Source organism: Chelmon rostratus, chromosome 2 (genome assembly GCF_017976325.1).
Source record: "Chelmon rostratus isolate fCheRos1 chromosome 2, fCheRos1.pri, whole genome shotgun sequence".
NCBI classification, from domain to species: Eukaryota; Metazoa; Chordata; class Actinopteri; order Chaetodontiformes; family Chaetodontidae; genus Chelmon; species Chelmon rostratus.
The window spans coordinates 2,005,355-2,025,053 of record NC_055659.1 but is presented as its reverse complement, the minus strand read 5'-3'; the positions used below and the strand labels follow the sequence as shown (position 1 = coordinate 2,025,053).

The window sequence follows — 19,699 nt, the reverse complement described above, 5'->3', positions numbered from 1 at the left end:
GGCAGGGGACAATTGAGGGAGGTTTACTCACAGCGGACAGACGGAGACACAGTTTGTCTTTAATAACTGAGCTGAAGAAGGTGGGGGACAGCTCAGTCCTCCATCTACTGACCTGAGCAACGTTTCTTTAGCTGGACCCTCAGAAACAGGTGAAGCAGTGAAGGTTTGACCCAGCAGCCCCCTGATGAACGGACACACAGCGAGGCTCAAACTTCATGCTGGGATCACTGATTTAAAAATATTTCTCATCTTCCTGAATTAAACCTCAGTGAACACTGAAAGAACTCCTGGAGACCTTTGATGACCACCTGAAACTCTGCCAGAACCCTTCAAACGTCCTCAATGTCCACAAACGCTCCTACAAAAACTCCCAGAAGCCCACAAACACCCACCAGAGATCCCACAATGACTGGAAAGCTCCAGCAAACCTCAAACTCTGCAACAAAGACCCCCGGAAACTGATCAGTGACCATCAGAACTGATCAATGACCATCAGAACTGATCAGTGACCATCAGAACTGATCAATGACCATCAGAACTTATCAGTGGGAACTTTCTAACACTCGTTTTTGACCATTTTCAGCTGAAGTTAAAAGAAACATGTAACGTTTTTCTCATTTTGATCCAAATTTTGTTCAAAGAAAGCTCATCATCAAGGATGTGATGAGCTGGAGCTTCATCCTGACTCTTCATCAGCAGGTTTACTGAAGTCAAGTTAAATTACACACTAACTGAACATCAGGCTGAAACAACACAAACTGTCTGCAGTCCAGCACCATCGGAACACCGTGAACTTTCTTCTCCAACCACAGTCTCATCCATTAACAGCAGCGCATCAAGCGGCGCATCCAGACTCAGCTCAGGGTAAAACCTTCATGAACTCACCGAGCAGGAGCGTCTGGACTCTGGGCTTCAGCCGAGCAGCAGGACGGGTCCCGGACTACCGGGCAGTTCAGCAGCGGGTCACCTGACGCCTCCACGCGTTATAAACAAAGTGCACACATGTGGGCTGAAGCGCCGCTTCACCCTCAAACGCACCGTCCCTCCGCTGCCTGCTGCTGCCTTCACGGACTGCTCTGAGGCTCGGTCTTCAGAGCTCTGCAGGGTGGAGGTCGGACCGCTGGGCCAGATCACGCTCACATCCACTGAACACACAATGCAGATCAAACGGACTCACATCAAAATGGATCTATAAAAAAATCTTTACACGGAAAGTAAAGAAGTAAAATATGACAAACAGAACAATAAATTAATACAATAACAGGAGTAAATCTTAAAATAAGATTACATTAGATAAAAAAAAACTTCAGTAAAAGCTGCTTTAATATTAATTTGCAATATTTATCAGCATCACAAAGTTAGAAACAAAAGATAAAATTTCACATGAAAACTGTGGGAAATGTGAGTGGTGGAAGAAACTTTCAGGTCGTTTATTTTAATAAAAGTGACAAATTCTGCACAAAGGTGTAAAAATACTCAATTCTAAATGATATCAGAATGTCACATAAACGAACAAATGGAATCATCTTCATCAAACTCTGATTAAACACTCACCTGTGTTCAAAACCTCACCTGTAAGAAGCATTTGAATGCAACTTGTCAGCTGGTTCTACGTGTAACAGCTTTACTGCCACGTGCATTATAAGTATTATTCAGTGATTGTTTGATGTTAAATAAAGTATCATATTAAAAGAGTTTATTACATGTTTAGCATGTACAAGAGCAAAGTAGCAGCTAGCTGCAACAGGCAGCAGGTTGGAAAGATACTGAAAAAGAATAAAATCTGCACAATACGCAGCAAATAATTAAAAGAGAGGTGAGAGGTAAAAGTACCTCAAACTTGTACTTTTGTCCAGGTCTTGAGTAAATGTAGTAGCGTGCTGGTCAAACAGAAGGTCTAACGTGTTGCAGTAAGACATTAAAAACAGAACTAACTACATTTTCGGCTGTTGAGATTTCGAGTTGAATTGCTTTATTTCCCACAGCACATCATGTCAGCAAACACACCTTCAGGCAGGCCATAGTTCTATAAAGCACAGCGCCCCCTTGTGGAATAACTTTGTTAACACAGAACTGAAGGGGGTCGTCAGGCCCCTCCAGACACACTTCTACTCAGTGGCCAGTGTGGTTTGGTAGAAGTCATCAAGTTACTAACGATCTAAAAATACTATCAGAGCATCATTAGACTGTTGAGGTATGTTCCCAACGGAGGGGTCGGGCCCCTCCAAAGGGTCACCAGATAAGTCTGAAGGGTCATAAGGTGATTAATGGAAGAGGAAAAAAGAAAAAGAGACGTTCTGCTGCACAGATTTATGCTCCCTTTGTGACTTTTCTCTGTTTCTTTAATTCTTTTTGGTGAAATATTAGATTATCTGACCTCTCTGGGCCAAAAACATTTAATTCAATTAAACCATGTGAGAAGTTTCTCTTTGTGGGAAACATCAAAATGTTTAAAAACAGACACAGACTTTGGTGTGAGGAGGTTAAAGCTGCTCCCTCAGGAGCTGAAAAATGTTTAACATTTAAAGACCGTTTCAGTCTGTGACTGCCTTCGACCTGTGAGCAGGAGTCTGAAGGCAGCGTCAGGAGATCAGGAGGATCGATGAAGAGCGAGAACACAATCATCCTGATTGATCTGAGTCAAAGCGATTCGACGCTGCTTTTCAAACACACAAACACTCTGAGGACTGAACTCAAGAGACACTGTAGGATAATATGAAAGAACTTTATTATGAACAGTTTTTCTGATATATTTGACAGGTTTTATTATGTTATATAAAACAATAAGACTGTTTCCTCTCACATGTATCTGTCCTTTACAAATAAATCACTGAAACATCGTCACACATACAGAGAAGCTGGACTGTTCTTATATATTTGTTTGCATGTAGAAACCTGAGCTGAGAGGAATTAAAACATTTGACTTAAACACACCAAGAAAAAATAAATCTCCACTTAACAAGAGTTTGAATAAATTCAGTTATTAGTCATGAAGCAGCATCAAACACTGCTCGACAAACTGTGACAGAAAGCTCGTCGGCATGTCGGCAGTGAACTGATCGTGGGTCAGTTTGGACTTTGGCTGGTAGCTGTAAGAGTCAGCTTCCTGCCCTGAAGACCGTTGAGTTTAATCGGTGCGTTTTTAGCACAGTGTTTCGTCTTTCTTTGTCATTTAAAGCACCGCATTGTTTCTATTTTCCAAACTTCTACCTGTGCTGAACAATTCTCCTTCAGAACTCCTGCAGGTACGAACGATGTTACAACATGATTTCATTCACATCCATGAAACGCACCAAATTCTCTTCTAAACTTATTTTTCCAACTTTTCAAATGGGATTTTGAATGAGGTTTTCTTTCATCTGGAGCCCGACGGTTCTGGTTTTACTCTCTATTGTATGTTTGGTAGTTTCTTGTGAGGGTAATTTTTGGAACAAACTAGGACTGATCGTAGTTTCCTGACCTGGAAGTCCTTGATGCAAAAACAAGCACAGATACACAGTAACTGCTATCATACTGGCTCAAAACCAAACCTGGAATATCCTCTGAATGATCCATGAGCTGTTCTGGCACCAAATTTCAGCCAAATCCCTTTAACAATAAACTGCAACAACCAGTTCATCTGGTTTACAAACAATTACACATCCATAATTCTCCGGTTTTTAATCTTCTGCTTCGGTTAGAATGAGGTCTGAGCCCCATTCAAAACCAAAATAGAGATTTATCAGATTTATCTGCTTTAGACATCATCAGTCATGAAGGAGTGTTACAAACTGTTAGCTTTATCCAAGAAAACTGACTACAATGAACACAGAACAAAACGTGTCTTTAAAGGATAACTTTCGTTTTTTACAACCTGGACCTTATTTGTAGCATTAAATACGCCCATTTACTCTCCCAGACAACTTTGGTGGCATTTGGAGTTGTTTTGAAGAAATTAGCCCCAGAGGAGCGGCGCGTATATCCGTATAATGCGAGTACTCGGGGCATCCATGCGCAGCCTCTATATAACGCATAATCTGCGGCGAAACTCGTTAATATTCCAATATTTAGTTCTGATATGCTGGTGCTATTCCCCTCTGAGCCGGCGGTCGGCTAGTTTAGCTGTAATTTGGCACAGCTATGGTTCGTTATTGCGTATTCGTAGCCAACCGCTGCAGAGTCAGCCGTGTTGTGGCTGGCTGCTCGCAGCGCCCGGCGTTCGGTAATGACATCATCCACGTCAGAGGTAGTTGTCAAGAGACGCCGGATGTTGATAACATGCCACCACGGGCTCAGAGGGGGATAGCACCAGCATATCATAACAAAATATTGGAATATGAACGAGTTTCTGCAGATTATGCGTTATATAGAGGCTGCGCATGGATGCCCCGAGTACTCGCATTATACGGATATACGCGCCGCTCCTCTGGGGCTAATTTCTTCAAAACGACTCCAAATGCCACCAAAGTTGTCTGGGGGAGTAAATGGTCGTATTTAATGCTACAAATAAGGTCCAGGTTGTAAAAAACAAAAGTTATCCTTTAAGTCTGAAAGGCAGCAGAAAGTGAGGTTAGCACTGAGGAGCAGTTCAGTCCTCGAGGATGTGGCTTCAGCCTGGAAACGACTGCGAAGACGTCGGAGAATCAACTCAGAGCTACGACGACAAAGGAGATCTGCTCTGATCTGTTGTCCCATGAAAACAAACGTCTGATCAGAGGATTCAGCACTAAACGCCACGAAGGAAGCAGCAGCTGCTGATCGCACCAGGTCTGCAGACAGCAGGTATGTTCAGTCCCGCCTCACCGAGGTAGTGGTGGATGTTAGCACACACACATGTCGTGCTGGATTACATGGAGCCTGACAGGCATCGTGGGGAAAATCTCTCATGCGATGAAATAACATTATTATTCATTAAATCAATGAACTAACTTGTAACCTGCAATAAAGTTTAAAATCAGTCGTTTTATATCACAATGATATATCACATTTCGACACCTGAAGCACAGCCTGCTGTAAACGCTGCTGGAAATAAAAACTTCAGTTCGACTGAAATGAGTGGCAGGTGACCTTTCACACCTGCAGACTGGAGCATAAATGAGATTAATCATGAAGGATTAATGCAGCAACACTCGTCCAATGTTGATAATAATGCAGATTTTTAACTATCTGGCATCCGGTCCGGACGATGGGATTAAATACTTTAATGATGTTTCTTATAAAATGCTGCACGCAGACGGATATTTGGAGGCAAAGACTTGGTTCTCCACTCCGTACACAAAGAAGCTGTAGTCCTTTCCGCTGTAGGTGTAATGAGCGTGAGTCAGCGGCACCAGCTCGATGGTCTGACGCTGCAAACAGACACACAAACCGAACATTTAACATCGTTAAAAACTGTTCAATCACCGAAACGAGCTTCTATTCTGTGATGTCACATAACAGAAGCAGGTATCTCATCTTAATTCAGTGTTATGATAAGGTTTCTGTTGCCATGGGAACCCAGAGAATGGAGAACGTCCAGGTGAGAACATTTTATGAGACGATGAGCAACTTGGCTTCTCTTTGGGGTCATTTTGCAGGTAAAAAGCAGAGCCTGTGACCTGTAGACCCCCTTCAGTGATCCACCTGTCCAGGTAGGACAGCTGAAAGACTTCACTGGGCCGCTCCATAAACTCTAATAACACTTTCAGTGTTATCAGCCAATTACTTTCCACAACAACACTTCTTTTTTGAACCAAGTCCGCACATGTTGACTGTACCTGCTGCAGGATGCGGCTGGTGGAACTGAAGCGTTCGAGGTGTTCGTTAATCATTTTTGTAGAGACGTCGCAGATTTCCTGATCGGGGAAACCCTGGATTGGGTACACCTGGCAGGACATACATGAGAAAACACGGACTTCAGTCAACAAGACTAACCTGTGGCGTAACGTAACGTCCACGTTCTGATGGCCTCGCCTCATGTTTCCCATCAGTGTGTTTGAAGTTTCACATTTTGGCCCTGATGCTCACATAAATCTGTTTTTATCAAAAAAATGTCTTCCAGGCCTGTAATGAGCAGCTGAGACGCTGACAGGATGGAGATCTGAGTCCATGTGGACTGAATGGACGTTTCAGCGGCGTCTATGTGACACCGACCTCTGACCTCTGACCTCTGAGTTCATAATTAGAATAAAAGTTGTTTTGTTTTTACCAGGATGCTCTCGTCAACGAAGAAAGGATCTCCTGTCACCTTCTCAAACTTCTTGTCGGGGAAGTCGGGCTGGCGGTCGGGAATAAAATCAGAGATGTTGTTCTTCCTTCACACACACACACACACACACACACACACACACACACACACACACACACACACACACACACACACACACACACACACACACACACACACACACACACACACACACACACACACGAACAGACAAAGACACAGGTGTGGAGAAGAAGGAGTTTGGACATATTGTGAGTGGAAATGAGTGTGTGTCTATGTGTGCCTGCTTTTCTGTGTGTGTGAGTGTGTGTGTGAGTGTGTGTGTACTTACCATGTCACGGTGAGCTGGATGAAGTGCAGCAGGTTTTGGCTGCCGTGACAAACAGAGCAGATCTTGAACCCGAGGCCTTGGCAGGAGTTACACCTGGAGGAGGGCGACAGCGGCTCAAATATTCTGCAGCCTCACAACGTCAGCGTCACATCCTCTGCCTCTAACATGTGCCCACTGGATGCACTGACTGGCCCTCGTCACTGACAGGAATAGTGACATGTTGGGAATATAATCAGGCCCAAACTCTTCTGGTCAGAGTCTCCTCTCACCTCTTGCGGCCTCTTCCGTGACAAGAAGAACAACGTCTGGTCCCGGACGACCGCTTGTGATTCCCGTGCTGCACTCTGTGCCCTTTGCCGTGGCAGGCTGTACAACGCTTCTGCAAGACGGAGAAGGAAGTTCAGACAGAGAGACGGGAAAGGGAGCAGGCAGCGTCCCACCTCCTGCGTCCTCGGCCGTGACGGGCAGTGCAGCGTCCTCGCTACTCGCCGCCAAATCTGTGAAAATCCTTTAAAAATTATCTTGAAACAGGACGTCTCACCTGGCCTCGACCACTGCAGCTGATACAGCGAGTTCGTCCACAGCCGGCGCACATGTGACACGTCTAAAACACACACGCATGCACGCACGCACACGCAACAACTGCATGTTAGTTTGATACAAATAAAAAAAATAACTGACAACAAACAGCTTGACTGTCTACAATAATAATAAAAACCAGCTGAACCTTCACGAGGCACGAGTGCGGCACGCGGACCTTCTCCACGATGTCGGTGAACGTCTGAGGCATCGCCACAGGAATGTCCCAGGGTGGAGGGCTGACACCGTACTGAGGCCCATCCACCACCTGTCCTGTTGGGAGAAAAGCAGGACTTAAGTTAATTTAAACACAAGATACTTGTGCTCAAAAAGAGGATTCATTCTCAGTGAAGAACCTTGGAGCTCTAATCTGCCTCTATACCTGCCAAAGAGCAGTGATTCCTAACACGTCTCTGGGGGTCATCAGGTGGAAACCTCCCTTCAACAGTGTTTCGCCTACTTAGTCCCACTACACCTCCAGGAGGTTAGGCAGTGAACTCCGGCGTCCCAGAGTCACCCCCCCTAGTGCCAGTTCACACTGCTCCTACACAATCCAAACAGCACCGCCACGTTCAACTGACCCAGAGATGCTCCAGGTAGTGGCCAGTACCGATGCTACCATTTAACTATTGCTAATGCTAATGCTAACCGCTAGGAAGAACAGAAGAAGACAATACAGTTCCGATGCTACCATTTAGCTAATGTTACGTGCTAACCGCTACCTGCTAAGAGGAACAGAAGAAGACAATAAAGCTAGATTCCCCTATACTGTTAATGTTAATTGCTAGCTACCAATACTAACTGCTAAGATACTATCATACTCTCACCGCTTTAGCTATTGTTAGCTGCTACAATGCTACCACAGGCCTAGATGCCACATGTAACTGCCGATTGCCACACTGCCATCATCTACCCCTGCCTCTCACCAACTGCACCAAAAAAAGCGGGGTGGGAATACAAACCCTGGTTCGGGTAGGGGATAGAAAATAAAGAGGTAGAGTCAAAAGATGAAAGTAGGGATTGGATACAGACCCTTGTTCGGGTAGGGGGTGGAAAATTTAGAGGGTGCTGCAGGTGGAGGCCTAAACCACCGACTAGATTTAACAGCCTCTTCTAACATTTCCTTCAAGAAGCAGCAAACCCTACCATTTCCTTCAAAAAGCAAACAGAGCAGGAAAACAAACCCTAACATTTCCTTCAAGAAGCGAACAAAACAGGAAAACAACCAAAAAGATCAAAAAACAAGCCAACTCTGTATCTTACCACGCACACTCACCTGAACAGGCCGCATGGTCCCAAAGAGAGACTCTAGCTGGCCACACCCCCACCTTATCTAAACTTCCTCTTCCTGGTTCTCTTCCTATTGGAAGAGCGAGAAGATGGGGCGGGGAAAGCAGAGCAGAGGAGAGGTGTCTTGTTCAGACTTTAACCTCTTCTCCTGCCGGGTTAGGCATGCATGTCCTCTGCCCCCCCCTCCCCCACTGTCCCTATTTCACCCCCCAACTACTATTATTTCTCCTGATCCATATCCACTGACTAGACCTAGCAGCCTCATCTGACATCTCCCTCACTGTCTTTCTTAAATTTTGCCCATGCACTCCCAGCTCCCTCAACAGTGAAACAGCTGACCCTGCAACAAAACCTCTACACCCCACTTCAACCGGACAGACCCTGGTCTTCCATCCCCTCTGCTCAGATTCTGTCTTTAAATCTGCATACTTAGTCTTCTTCCTTTCATAAGCTGCCTCCACTGAATTTTCCCAAGGGACTGTTAACTCAATAAAATACACAGTCTTTTTACTCATGGACCATAAGACAATGTCCGGCCTCAGATTACTATAAACTATTTCCTGGGGCACAACTAGCTTTCCTCCCAAGTCGACCTGCATTTGCCAATCATCAGCCCCTACCAGGCAGCCACCTACCTGCTTTCTCCCTGACTTAGCAGCTCTATTTTTCTCCCCCTCTCGAATAAACTGCACATCTAACCTCTCCTTTCTAGAACTTCCAGAATTCACCTGCTTCCTTCTCTCTTCAATGCCTGCGGCTAAGCTTCTCAGCACCTGATTATGCCGCCATGTATACCGGCCTTGTGATAAGCTAATTCTACAACCTGACAAAATGTGCTTTAAACTTGCTGTACCTGAGCAGAGTGGGCACGATTGATCGCCCTGTACCCAGAGACTTAGGTTCTGCGGGGTTGGCAACACATCGTATGTCGCCCCTATCAGAAATTTAATACGGCCTTCCTCCATATTCCACAGGTCCCTCCAACTAAGTTTCCTCTTCTCAACACCTTCCCAATTCAACCATTGTCCCTGTTTGGCTTGACCAACTGCTTTTGCCCCTCTTAACAACTCCTCCTGCCTACGCACCTGTTCCACTACAAGCTTTCTTTTCTCCTTTAGACCTGCTTTATTCCACACTGGTTTGCCTGGGCCAAGCCCCAAGCCTCCCCGGCCAAATTGAACATTTCCTACTATTTCTGCATGCCTAAGAGCTGCCTCTGCCTCCTGCACTGCTGCCCTTGGGTTCCATTTCCTCCCCCCAACAGCACTGATTCATCTGAGTGACCGACGTACGTTCTGATATGACTCACGACGCTTCCTGTGTGCATAAATAAAAAAAAATCAACCTCAAAAAAGAGTCACATGACCTCAAAGTAAGTCAAGTTTCTGCCATGCCAGCAGTGCGTCTCTACTGATGGTCATGTTGGCTGCGAGACCTCGGCTTTGGTACAAACATTCACGGTTCCCCACATGATGCATCCACCACTGTAGTGATTCCCTGGCCTTTCATCCAGCGCCATCATCTTGTCAAAGTGTGCAACACTTTGCTTTTTGACCAAAAACCTTAAAAACTGATGACATTCTCATCAGCTCCAACTGCAGCTTTGTGGTTAGTGCTAATATGTGAATGGGCTGTTTTCCTCTTCATCTCATCATTCATAAAAAGAGCTCCTGTTAGCATTAGTTTGTTAGCTCAGAGTAAAGTTTTACCATTGTAGGGTTCAAACTTCCAGCCGCTGGTTCTGGTCTCAGTGTAGGTCTCCAGTCGATACTGCAGAATGAAGACAATCAGAAAACAACGGCCAGATGTGAGCTCTTTGGATTCATGTCGCCATGCAGTCAGATCAGAGGATTTCCAGAAGAGTCACAGAAAACACTCTGAAATCATCGTTCACAGTTTGCACTTTTAAAAACATGAAGCACAACTGGAGCCGCGGCTCATACAGACCATGACCTGATGGTCGGGATGGAAATTTATATCAAATACACAGCGGACATTAATGACATTATAAATCATAATTACAATATTAAATATAAATGCTTCACATGACTGAAACTGGGTTGAACAGTTCATGACTGAAGCAGATAAAATCAGACATAATACCAAATAAAAAGGAGTGAAACACCCAACAAGGAGGAAATAAAACAGAGTGGGGGTAACATTAATAAAAGTCTTTTTTAAACGGAGAAACTCTGAGAAGAGCCGTCACTGATCGTTCAGACTTGGATCCTCAGGGTTCAGGTCTGAGTGTTGACCCGTCTTTTGTTTTTCCAGCCAGTAAAGATGAAAGCACTACAGCATGACTGCTCCTCCAAGTGTTGAACCACTGTATGGGGCTAACAGCTGATAATCAACGCTGTGCAGACTCACTGAAAAGAGGGAAAAACACATCATCTGTCGGCCATTCAGGACTACGCTGAGCTCCAGTCAGTAAAGAACTACAGAAGTTCTTCGAGCACTGCTGGCTCTCAGACGGCAGTCATTCGCTGATGGAAACCGTCCAACCCAGAGGAAGAAGACTGAAGGCGTTTTCCACAAATATATCCAAAAATGTTTGTACTGAAAAATGCAAAACTGAGCACAAAAGCTGCAGCATCATTATAGTTTAGACTCCCTGACACAAAGTTTCAGTTCCACCTTCAAACAAGACGTGCACGTTAACACTTCACAAAGCACCAGTTATCCCCCCCACCCCACACACCTTTATGTGCTACAATGTGTTCACACGTGCCGTGTTGGTCCAGGTTAGACATCAGAATGATATTACATGACATGACATATTCAAAGATCCATCTGTGGAGGACATGTGCTCCTACCCTGTACACGGTGATGGGTTTGAGCTCTTTGAAGGTCAGGTTCCTGGCAGGTTTGGAGCTGTACCTCCATTTGGATTCCACAAACTTCAGCAGGGCGTCTCGGGCCACATCCTCCGATATTGTGGGGACTCTGGAGGAGCAACACAAGATATGTTTAATTTAAGCAAAGCACAGAATTATCAGCAAAGCATTTCAGAAAGACGGTGGCTCATCGATGTGTGTGTTACCTGACATTGGGCACCGAAGTGTTTCTGTTGAGTTCAGGCTGGGGGTTGTAGGCAGGGGGAGGTGGATACAACGGGTTCTCATCCTCTGGACACAACATCGACACAAACACAAAAGCACAGGAGATGAAGGTTGGAGCAGGTTGAAGAAAAAAGAAAAGAGAACAGAAGACTCACCTCCATTGTGGCTCTGGTATCCGTGAACGTCTTCCAGCCAGCCAGCAGGGGGAGCTGAAGGTCCCTCCTCTGGTATGTTCGGATCAAATGAGCCTGAAGCGAGGAGGCAAAGAAGAGGCTGTTTCTAATCAAACACACCTGAGGATGACGATGACGTGACATTTATCTTTTGCAGCAGATTTTTTGATAAATGTTTTCTTTTCTTTCCAACACCATCCGTGTTTGCATCTTTTTCACATCGCTCCTAAAAAACCAAGCTGGAACCACGAAGAAGAAACAAATAGTTGAAATATTGCAAATATTGAATATATGGTTGACTGGAGCTCTTTTTAATTACATCATCACCTCAAGTCTTCTTCTGCAACGATTTAATGGTCCTGACTGGAGCATTAGGGCCACTAACCGAGTTTCTTCATTCACCCAATATTCACCGAACAGATTAAAACGCGCATTAATTTACTTTTTCTTTTAGGAAATTCGGTTGAAATGTTTGCTTCATTTGGACGGAAACCTGAGCGCACATTAAAGATGCTCAGCTGGTTCAAATCAGTCCTTCAAGGCTTTCTCCTCCTTCTCCTCTGACGCTCATCCTCCAGGCTGAACTCAGGCCTTTCTTTATTTCCTTCAATGTGCTTTGACGTGATAAAAATTCAGGTGCTGACAATAGAAACCAACTGTCTTTTCTGCAGCATGTTCGGGAGGAGTGGACAGTGTTTCCGTCAGTGTGGCAGGAAGGGAGGATGCATTCTTTAGAAGAGGCTGTCAGGAAACTGCTTATAGCCTCGAGCAACAGACGAGGCCCTTGTGGCACAACAGGCCACACTAATATTCCTGAAGGCTGAGTATCAGCAGATATCTTATAGTCAGAGCTCAACTCATCACTCCACGTCTAAGAGCAACAGATACATAAAAAGCACCAGCAGACCGTAACCTCTTCAGCCGTTTGTTCACATGGTTTTACAGGCTGTCAGTCCAGAGCAGTCCAGTTATCTGTCTGCCTGTGTACCCGTCACAGATCCTAAAGAAAGAGCACATTAATTCCGGTCTAATCAAAGCAACGTTCAGACAACACGAGGGGCCGTGCTGGTGGAGGCCCGTTGTTTCGAATGCCGCTCCGACTTAGATCCATATATGAGACGCAGAATGCAGGAAGTTCAGGATGAGGAGCAGGTTTGTGAGCTTCAAGCCTTCTCGGACACCAACATGCTGCACAGAGGTTCATCATGCAGGATTTTAAAACAACTAATTTCCATTTCATTTCATACAGTCCTGAAGTAAACAGTCCAAATGCAACGCTCACGGTCTGAAGTAATGGTGATCAGACAGAGCTCAGCTAAGCTTTGGATGTTTGACTCTGTGCATCCAGGAACTAAATTATGTAACATCACACAGACTTCTCTGGTGGATTAGTCACAGAAAATAAAAACTCTGTGAGTTTCACATCCTGAATTTTGACTGTTGCACATTCGCACATCGTGATGCAAAAACTATATATCATGCACTCATAGTTGTCAGTTGTAGAATATTGAATGACTGAATGTAGAATAAAAGAGGCAAAACTCTGAACAGGTGTGTTCATTTTTGGCACCAAAAGTTACTGCATGACATCACTGCACCCACTACCAGACCCCTCCACCACCAGGACGTACTGCGAGTCACCAAGATACCAAACCGCCACAGGAAATACCCTCAGTGTGACTGCAGAACACCAGTTCAGGCCAACATGAAACCAGAGCTCAACAGCATCTCTTTCAGCTCACACAGTCTCTGACATTAACACGGCAGACCACACCCCTCCCCTTGTCCATGCAAGTTAGGACAAACTGCAATAACTACATTGCAAATCCCATTTCCACCCACACACTGTGTGTTCATCTGTGTTTTTTAAGGTTTTTACTCAATGGATCCATCAGAGTTCTGTAAATATAACAGGCCTCAAAAGGCTTAACGGAGGAGCACCATCACTTCATGGCTGTACTGAAGCTCAATTTGTTTTGACTTGAAGCTTCCTTTGACAGTTTTCAATGAAGCTTTGAGTGTCTGTCATCACACACAAAAAAAATAACTCCTCAGCTGCGTCAACATAAAAATAGGCATAAAATGATGATGAAGTCATAATCGCGCTAACTGCTGCTAAACTGCTGCGCTAATGCAGGAGCGTGCCTGCACAATGTGCAGATATACGCAATAAGCTCCTTGAGAGCATTTGTCCAGCGTCGCTGTCTGTGTGGTTGAAGGTACTGTGAAAGTAACGACAGAACCGTCTGAAAACAACGTAGTTTATCCAAAAACAACCTGTTAAAAAAAGACTTAACTATTTAGAAGTGATCATGACTGCGCATCACGTGACGCTTCTCCTCAGAAGGAAGAATCAGAAAAAATAAACAGACGATGAACGCACGTGAGCTGGTTCACATGTTCACATGTTCCTCATTCTCCAATTACCCCCCACAGTATATAACCCCAGCCCACCTCTACAGGCTGCTTGCCAGCTCGTCAGTGTTGCTCACAGCCTTTGGATCCAGCCAGCTGTACCTGCTGACCTGCTCTCAGTCAGGCCCTCTTGGATTTGTTTGGCTGCTTTGGATTACCACGAGTTGCCACCTAGTGAGTCTGTTTCTGAATACTGATGTAAGTAAAATTCATCAACTGCATCCGACCTGCTTGCTTTGAACATATAAACTTAAAATAATCCCAATATAAAATGACAACTGTGTGATGCGACTGAAGGCTCTGAGAGAAAAGAGAACACTGAGAATTTCCAAGATCAAGAATGAACTTTCATCCATAACTTTGTAAAACAATCTGAACAATAAATCTAAAAGGAGCTGTGGATGAAATTATAACAGCTGCTGAGCTCGGATATAAAAGATTCATCTCCAACTGAGCAAAGTCCATCTGCTGATGAAAACCATGTGACATGGTTGAAAGTGCTGGAAAATCAAGTAAGCGGACCTTGAGATGGTTGGTTTGACTCCGGGATCACAGTTTGAAGCTCAAACATGCAGCATTTTAATTTTACGGTTCTGATGCACCAGAAACGACTGCGAGCACGTCATCAGTCGATTCATACAGGAGCTACGGCAGCACACTGCGCTGCAGGTGAAGTTCAGGTAGGTGCAGCGAAAGATAAAGAGCGCCTGTAATAACTGTGAGTGGATATTACAAACACAAGATCAGACCACTCCTGCATTGTAAATTCTAATGACGTTGTTGTGCAAATATCCATCACAGTTAATGTGTAACTTTCCACTGATATAACACTGAATCACTGTGTGTGGAAACGGGAGGAAACAAGGAAGCCTGGCTCTGTTCAAATGTGGTAGAATCAGCCAACCAGCCCCTCTGGAGCTCACTAATTAACACTTTATATCTCGTTTACTTTCTCAGAACAAAAACTGGAGTGTAAAAGAAACAAACCATTTGCTGTTTATGTGTGGGGATTGTGTGGTGTGTGAACTATTTGCCAGCAGCCAGTGGAAACTAAATAACAAACTGTTGAGCATAATAATAATACTTCATTTGCACCATCGTCCTGTCCGGGCAGGACACGTTAATAATCCACAGATCTTTGTAAGATCGGCCAAATGGACGTAGAATTAAATATCAGCTTCACGATTACAAAGTTGTGTAAATGTTTAAATCTGTCTGAATGAAGCATCCAGTCATTGAATAGCTAGCATCATGTTTACATGTTGTACTTCACTGAAGCTTTGGCTTCCATAACTGCAGCTGGGCAGCAGCAGCAGCAAAAATAAACCCACAAAATACCAAAGAATGTAATATTTGTTCACAACAATGTAATATTATATAAATGGACACAATAGCACCTTGATTGGGACATTTCCGAGGGACCGAGCAGCTATTTAACGCGTGCGTCACGATGTTGCCCGACACAAACACTTTCAACCCAACGACGACTCCTCTGACTGTTTTTCATCAGCCGTGTTTTCTCCGAGCTCCCGCAGATAAAAATAAAACCGAGTCAGCGGACACAATACCTCTGGCCGAGGGCTAAGAATATCAGCGAGAAGGTGTTTCCCCAAAAAGATCTGGGCTGAGATGGACGGAGTGTGAGAACAGCATGAGGGAAGGAGGGAGGGAGACAGAGACTCATTAAAAGAGAGAAAAATAAGAGGAGAAGGAGGGTGGGGGGTGAAGGAATGTGAGGGAAAAAAAGGGGAGAACAAAGCTGACCTGATTACTGAGGCTTTGTATGGACAATGCATCCAAAATACTCCTGCACAACTCCTGGACTGCTCGCTCCTTTTCTAAAACTAAAATCTTCCTTCATGAATAAATTCAGCTGTGGTTAGTGGACACATGGAGACATGCAGGCCTGTAGGTGCTCACCACTCAATCATGCACAACAAATGCTGGAGGCTGTTTTCTGTAACACAAAACACGAGTGTCTCCGGCTGCATGAACAGTCAACTATTACAACTATTAGTCAATTAACTGGTCAGTCAATCAACAGACAATTAACTATCTCGATGGCCTGCTCATTGGCATAACGAGGCCAAGATGTACAGAGAAGTATAAAAATAAAATATAGAAATAAATACGTTTCAGGAAATATATAGACGGAAAAAGGCAAAGGGAGAATAATAAAGAAAGACATTTAAAAGTGAACAAATTCATACATAAAACCATTATCAGCATTATTTTTATTATATTGTACATTTTTATCATTAGTCTTAAGTCTATTATTATAAATAGGATTATTATTATTCTATTTTCACATTTGCTTTACACTTGCACATTTTCCTATTATTATTATCATTATTATGGTTATGTTATCTTCATTTTTTTACCTTTTTCAAAACTTTATCTCTCTAACTGTGTGTGGAGCAACTGCAACAAAGCAATTTCAATAAAGTTTCCTGAAACTGAAAACTAAATGGAAATTTATTAAAGCATAAAACATTAAATTGAAAATAAACATGAATATAAGTCACATTTTATCAATTAAATAATGCCTACATTTATTAATAATATTATCTTTGGTGCATTTAAAAGCATACTAGTTAATGTATTTTTGAGTTTGGCATTTTAAGTCTCTATTTACTGAACTGTAACTACACCATAACTGTTTTTCTGGTCTACTCCATTTGTATTTTATTCCATTTTATATATTTTATTTCACTTCATCTAAAGTCTCATTTTACGTGACTTCATTGTGGTTTTTAGAGCTCACTGTTTTAAATGTCATTCTACGGGTTTTCTTGCCTTTGTGAAGCTTTTTGAATAGCTTCTGTGTTTGAAATGTACGATACAAAGAAAGCTGCCTTGTCTGCTCGGTCACACATCTTTTAACACAGTCTGAGGCACGAGGTTTGCTCATATTGTTCATGTTTTCATTGTGAATCTGATCCTGAGCTCTTCATCACTGAACCACAACAAGGTGTGTGTGTGTGTGGTGATGACGATGGAGGAGATTACAGGTGTTCAGGGTTGCAAACGGCTACAGGTACAAAAATACCCCTTCAGGAATCTTTTCACAAGTTATGGAAAAAAAACAACATATTAAGCTCTCAGTCAATAGTATATAAATGTAATTTACGTTATATGACCTCACCTTGTAAATGAATGAAGCAATACAGTTTTATCTTGCCGATGATGACACCTGCATCCTCAGCACCACAGCAAACACACTGGAAGCTAGCAAGCTAGCTTTGAACAAACTTTAAACACAATAAATACGATAAAGGATCTCTTCAAAAGTCACAAAGTCACGGTAAAGTCCCCGTTAAACCAGTAAACCGCGGTGAACCGGTGTCTGACTGTACACCGTCAGGACAGGTTCAGTCCAGCGTCTTCATGCGCCTGAAACAAGCTACAAACTTCACCAAACGGACACGATTCGTCATTCAACAGCACTGAACCAGTGTAAACACGAACTTTCTAACCCGGTTTGGCACGTTACACTCCAGTTCAGCCCCCCGCTGTACGGAGGGGGTCTAAAACCTTCTGCCCCGCTGAAAACACACAAACGTAAAGTCTGAGCTCCGCGTGAAAGTGTTTATCTCCGTTTTTTTACTCACCGAGCTCTTCTTTTTCGTCCATTTCTCCGCTGCTTTCAGTCGTTTGACGTGAATGAAACTAGAGCGTAAAGATGCCGAAACACCCGTAACGTTACCGTGTCAGCGAGAGTCAGGTGCAACTTCCGGTTCGGATTTTTAAAATAAAGGTCCGACAGAGAGAGCCACGTTTTAGATTGAAAATACCCTCAAAATGATTACATTCAGGCTGTAGTCATGCGATCACATGACCACTGAAACCAGTAATGATTTGTTTTAAAAATCAGTGTTGTGAAGAATAAGAACAGCATTGTCCTCTGAATTGTAGTATACTCATCCCAAATGTCACTGGCACTACATGGAATAAAGCTTTTCTAAGCGGAGAGTGTACTCATCAATGGTTTCTCCATAAACTGTACACACAAATAAATAAATGAAAATGAATTCCTACAGCCCGAGTCCACAGTATCAGGTTGATCCCTAATTTAGGATCGACATCTCCACACTTGCTGAACATAGAAATGTCTCACAGATTACAATTTCAAGAATAATTTTTCCTTGTATGCTCATTTTCTTTCATAATAATGCTTTGGTACTTTTTGAATATCCACCTGTTTTAAGTGACTACAGTTGATATTATTATCTTATTATCATACTAGGTGTTAAAAAATGTCCTGCAGTTTTCATCTAATATCAATAGACAAACAATGACATTGATGAAAGGATCTGGATGTGTGGCTATTCATAGATCACATCACTGGTTGGTGTGGCAATGGCCTGGTGTTACCGAGCAGGAGGATCATTAATTTGTCTAAAAGGGGCATTTGGGGGAGACGAAAACATGAATGTTACTGTGTAAATTAAACACTTAAATATGAAAAAAGTGTTGTTGTTTTTTTTTTGGTTTGAGTAAAACTACCTTCTGGTTTCTTCTGGTTTTACTTTGAAGGCAACATCTCTATACTTCCGGTCAGTGCTTGTCTGTTCGTGTCTGACTTGATGCAGCTGCTGGCCGCGCCCACACTGTTTACTTTTAGACTCTTCATGAGAAAAAATCCAAAGCAGCCTCGAAAAGTGCAAACCTGTACGAACACGTTATTTAATTTTAGTTTCAAAAGCATTTGAGTTTTTACTGTTTCCAGAGTTTTATTATTGGCGTGGAATGTTGCTCTGGAACAACTTGGCAGAATGACATCAATAACTTTTAAAGTCCTTTACACATTTTAATGGATGGATGTGCTTTTCTGCTTGAATTAAGTCAGCTGTTTCCTTATTAATATGAACACGTGTTATTGGAAACCTGCAGTGAATGGGTGACGGTTCTGATTTATCCCTTCGATCGTCACAGAAATAAAAACAGAAGCACTTTCCTTTGCTTTTGGGAAAAAATATACAGTGGGCTTGAGATGATACTGAAAGTTTATTTCTCACAAAACCTTAAGAACTATCTTCTTGCATTATTTAAAACCCAGTGGAAGAACAAGACAAATACTTGATAAGAAGTTTCAGAATTACTGCACTGACAGTAATGACACGCCCTGATGTCAAACATGCAAGCCACTAACGCAGACATGGAGGGATTTGATCAAGCAAGTACTTTCTATAGAGAGGACAACATAAAGGATGGTCCTTGTTCCTGCTCAACAACCCCCGCCCCCATTTTTTTTCTCATGACTGTGATGTGACACTATTTGATGATATGATTTTTGTTATTTATTAATTGTCTTTTCCTCATTAAAAAATATTGATATATAAGAGTATGTTCTTTGTCTTCTCTTATTTATACTGTATTAAAAGATGTGGCATGGTTGTGGCAAGTTTGTGTCATGGAGAAAATTAGTTGATAAATAAAGAGTATCTTAAAAAAATGACTTTCCTTTGAGGATTATAGCTTAAAGAAGACCTAACAGTGAAAATCGGATGATAGTATTATTTTTTATGGGTTTAGTTCTATTGTAAATAATACTTATTCCAACTTTGTCAACAAGTAGCCCTAAGTGGCATTAGAAAATGAACATAGCGGGCTTGAAATTTTACAATGACTAAGATAAATAGTCGAATAACAAAACAAACTTTGT

The 19,699-nt window shown here is 43.0% G+C and overlaps 2 protein-coding genes across 2 annotated transcripts in view; both read right to left on the bottom strand.

Moving 5' to 3' along the window:
- Positions 1-983, bottom strand: part of si:dkey-49n23.1 (semaphorin-3D) — an 85,478-nt gene extending 84,495 nt beyond the window's left edge. The window contains exon 1 of the mRNA XM_041944415.1: positions 886-983. The gene's annotated coding sequence lies outside the window, so the exon portion shown is untranslated. The remainder of the gene's footprint in view (positions 1-885) is intronic.
- Positions 984-4,483: 3,500 nt separating this feature from the next.
- ssuh2.1 (ssu-2 homolog, tandem duplicate 1) lies at positions 4,484-17,742 on the bottom strand. The gene is made up of 12 exons (XM_041959466.1): positions 17,646-17,742; positions 11,602-11,694; positions 11,428-11,512; positions 11,201-11,330; positions 10,094-10,154; positions 7,243-7,367; positions 7,057-7,119; positions 6,785-6,894; positions 6,516-6,608; positions 6,167-6,272; positions 5,736-5,843; positions 4,484-5,327 (listed from the first exon to the last, which is right to left on the bottom strand). The coding sequence occupies exons 1-12, from the start codon at positions 17,665-17,667 to the stop codon at positions 5,193-5,195; spliced, it is 1,131 nt and encodes a 376-aa protein (XP_041815400.1). The 5' UTR covers positions 17,668-17,742; the 3' UTR covers positions 4,484-5,192.
- Positions 17,743-19,699: the final 1,957 nt, after the last annotated feature.

Bases quoted from the DNA above. Each gene is read 5' to 3' on its own strand.
- ssuh2.1 (XM_041959466.1), bottom strand. From the start codon at position 17,667: ATGGACGAAAAAGAAGAGCTCG. The intron at 7,120-7,242 runs GTTCAGCTGGTT...TGTGTGTTTTAG, and splicing joins CGCACTCGTGCCTCGTGAAG to ACGTGTCACATGTGCGCCGG. The intron at 5,844-6,166 runs GTAAAAACAAAA...ATGTCCTGCCAG, and splicing joins TCGTTGACGAGAGCATCCTG to GTGTACCCAATCCAGGGTTT.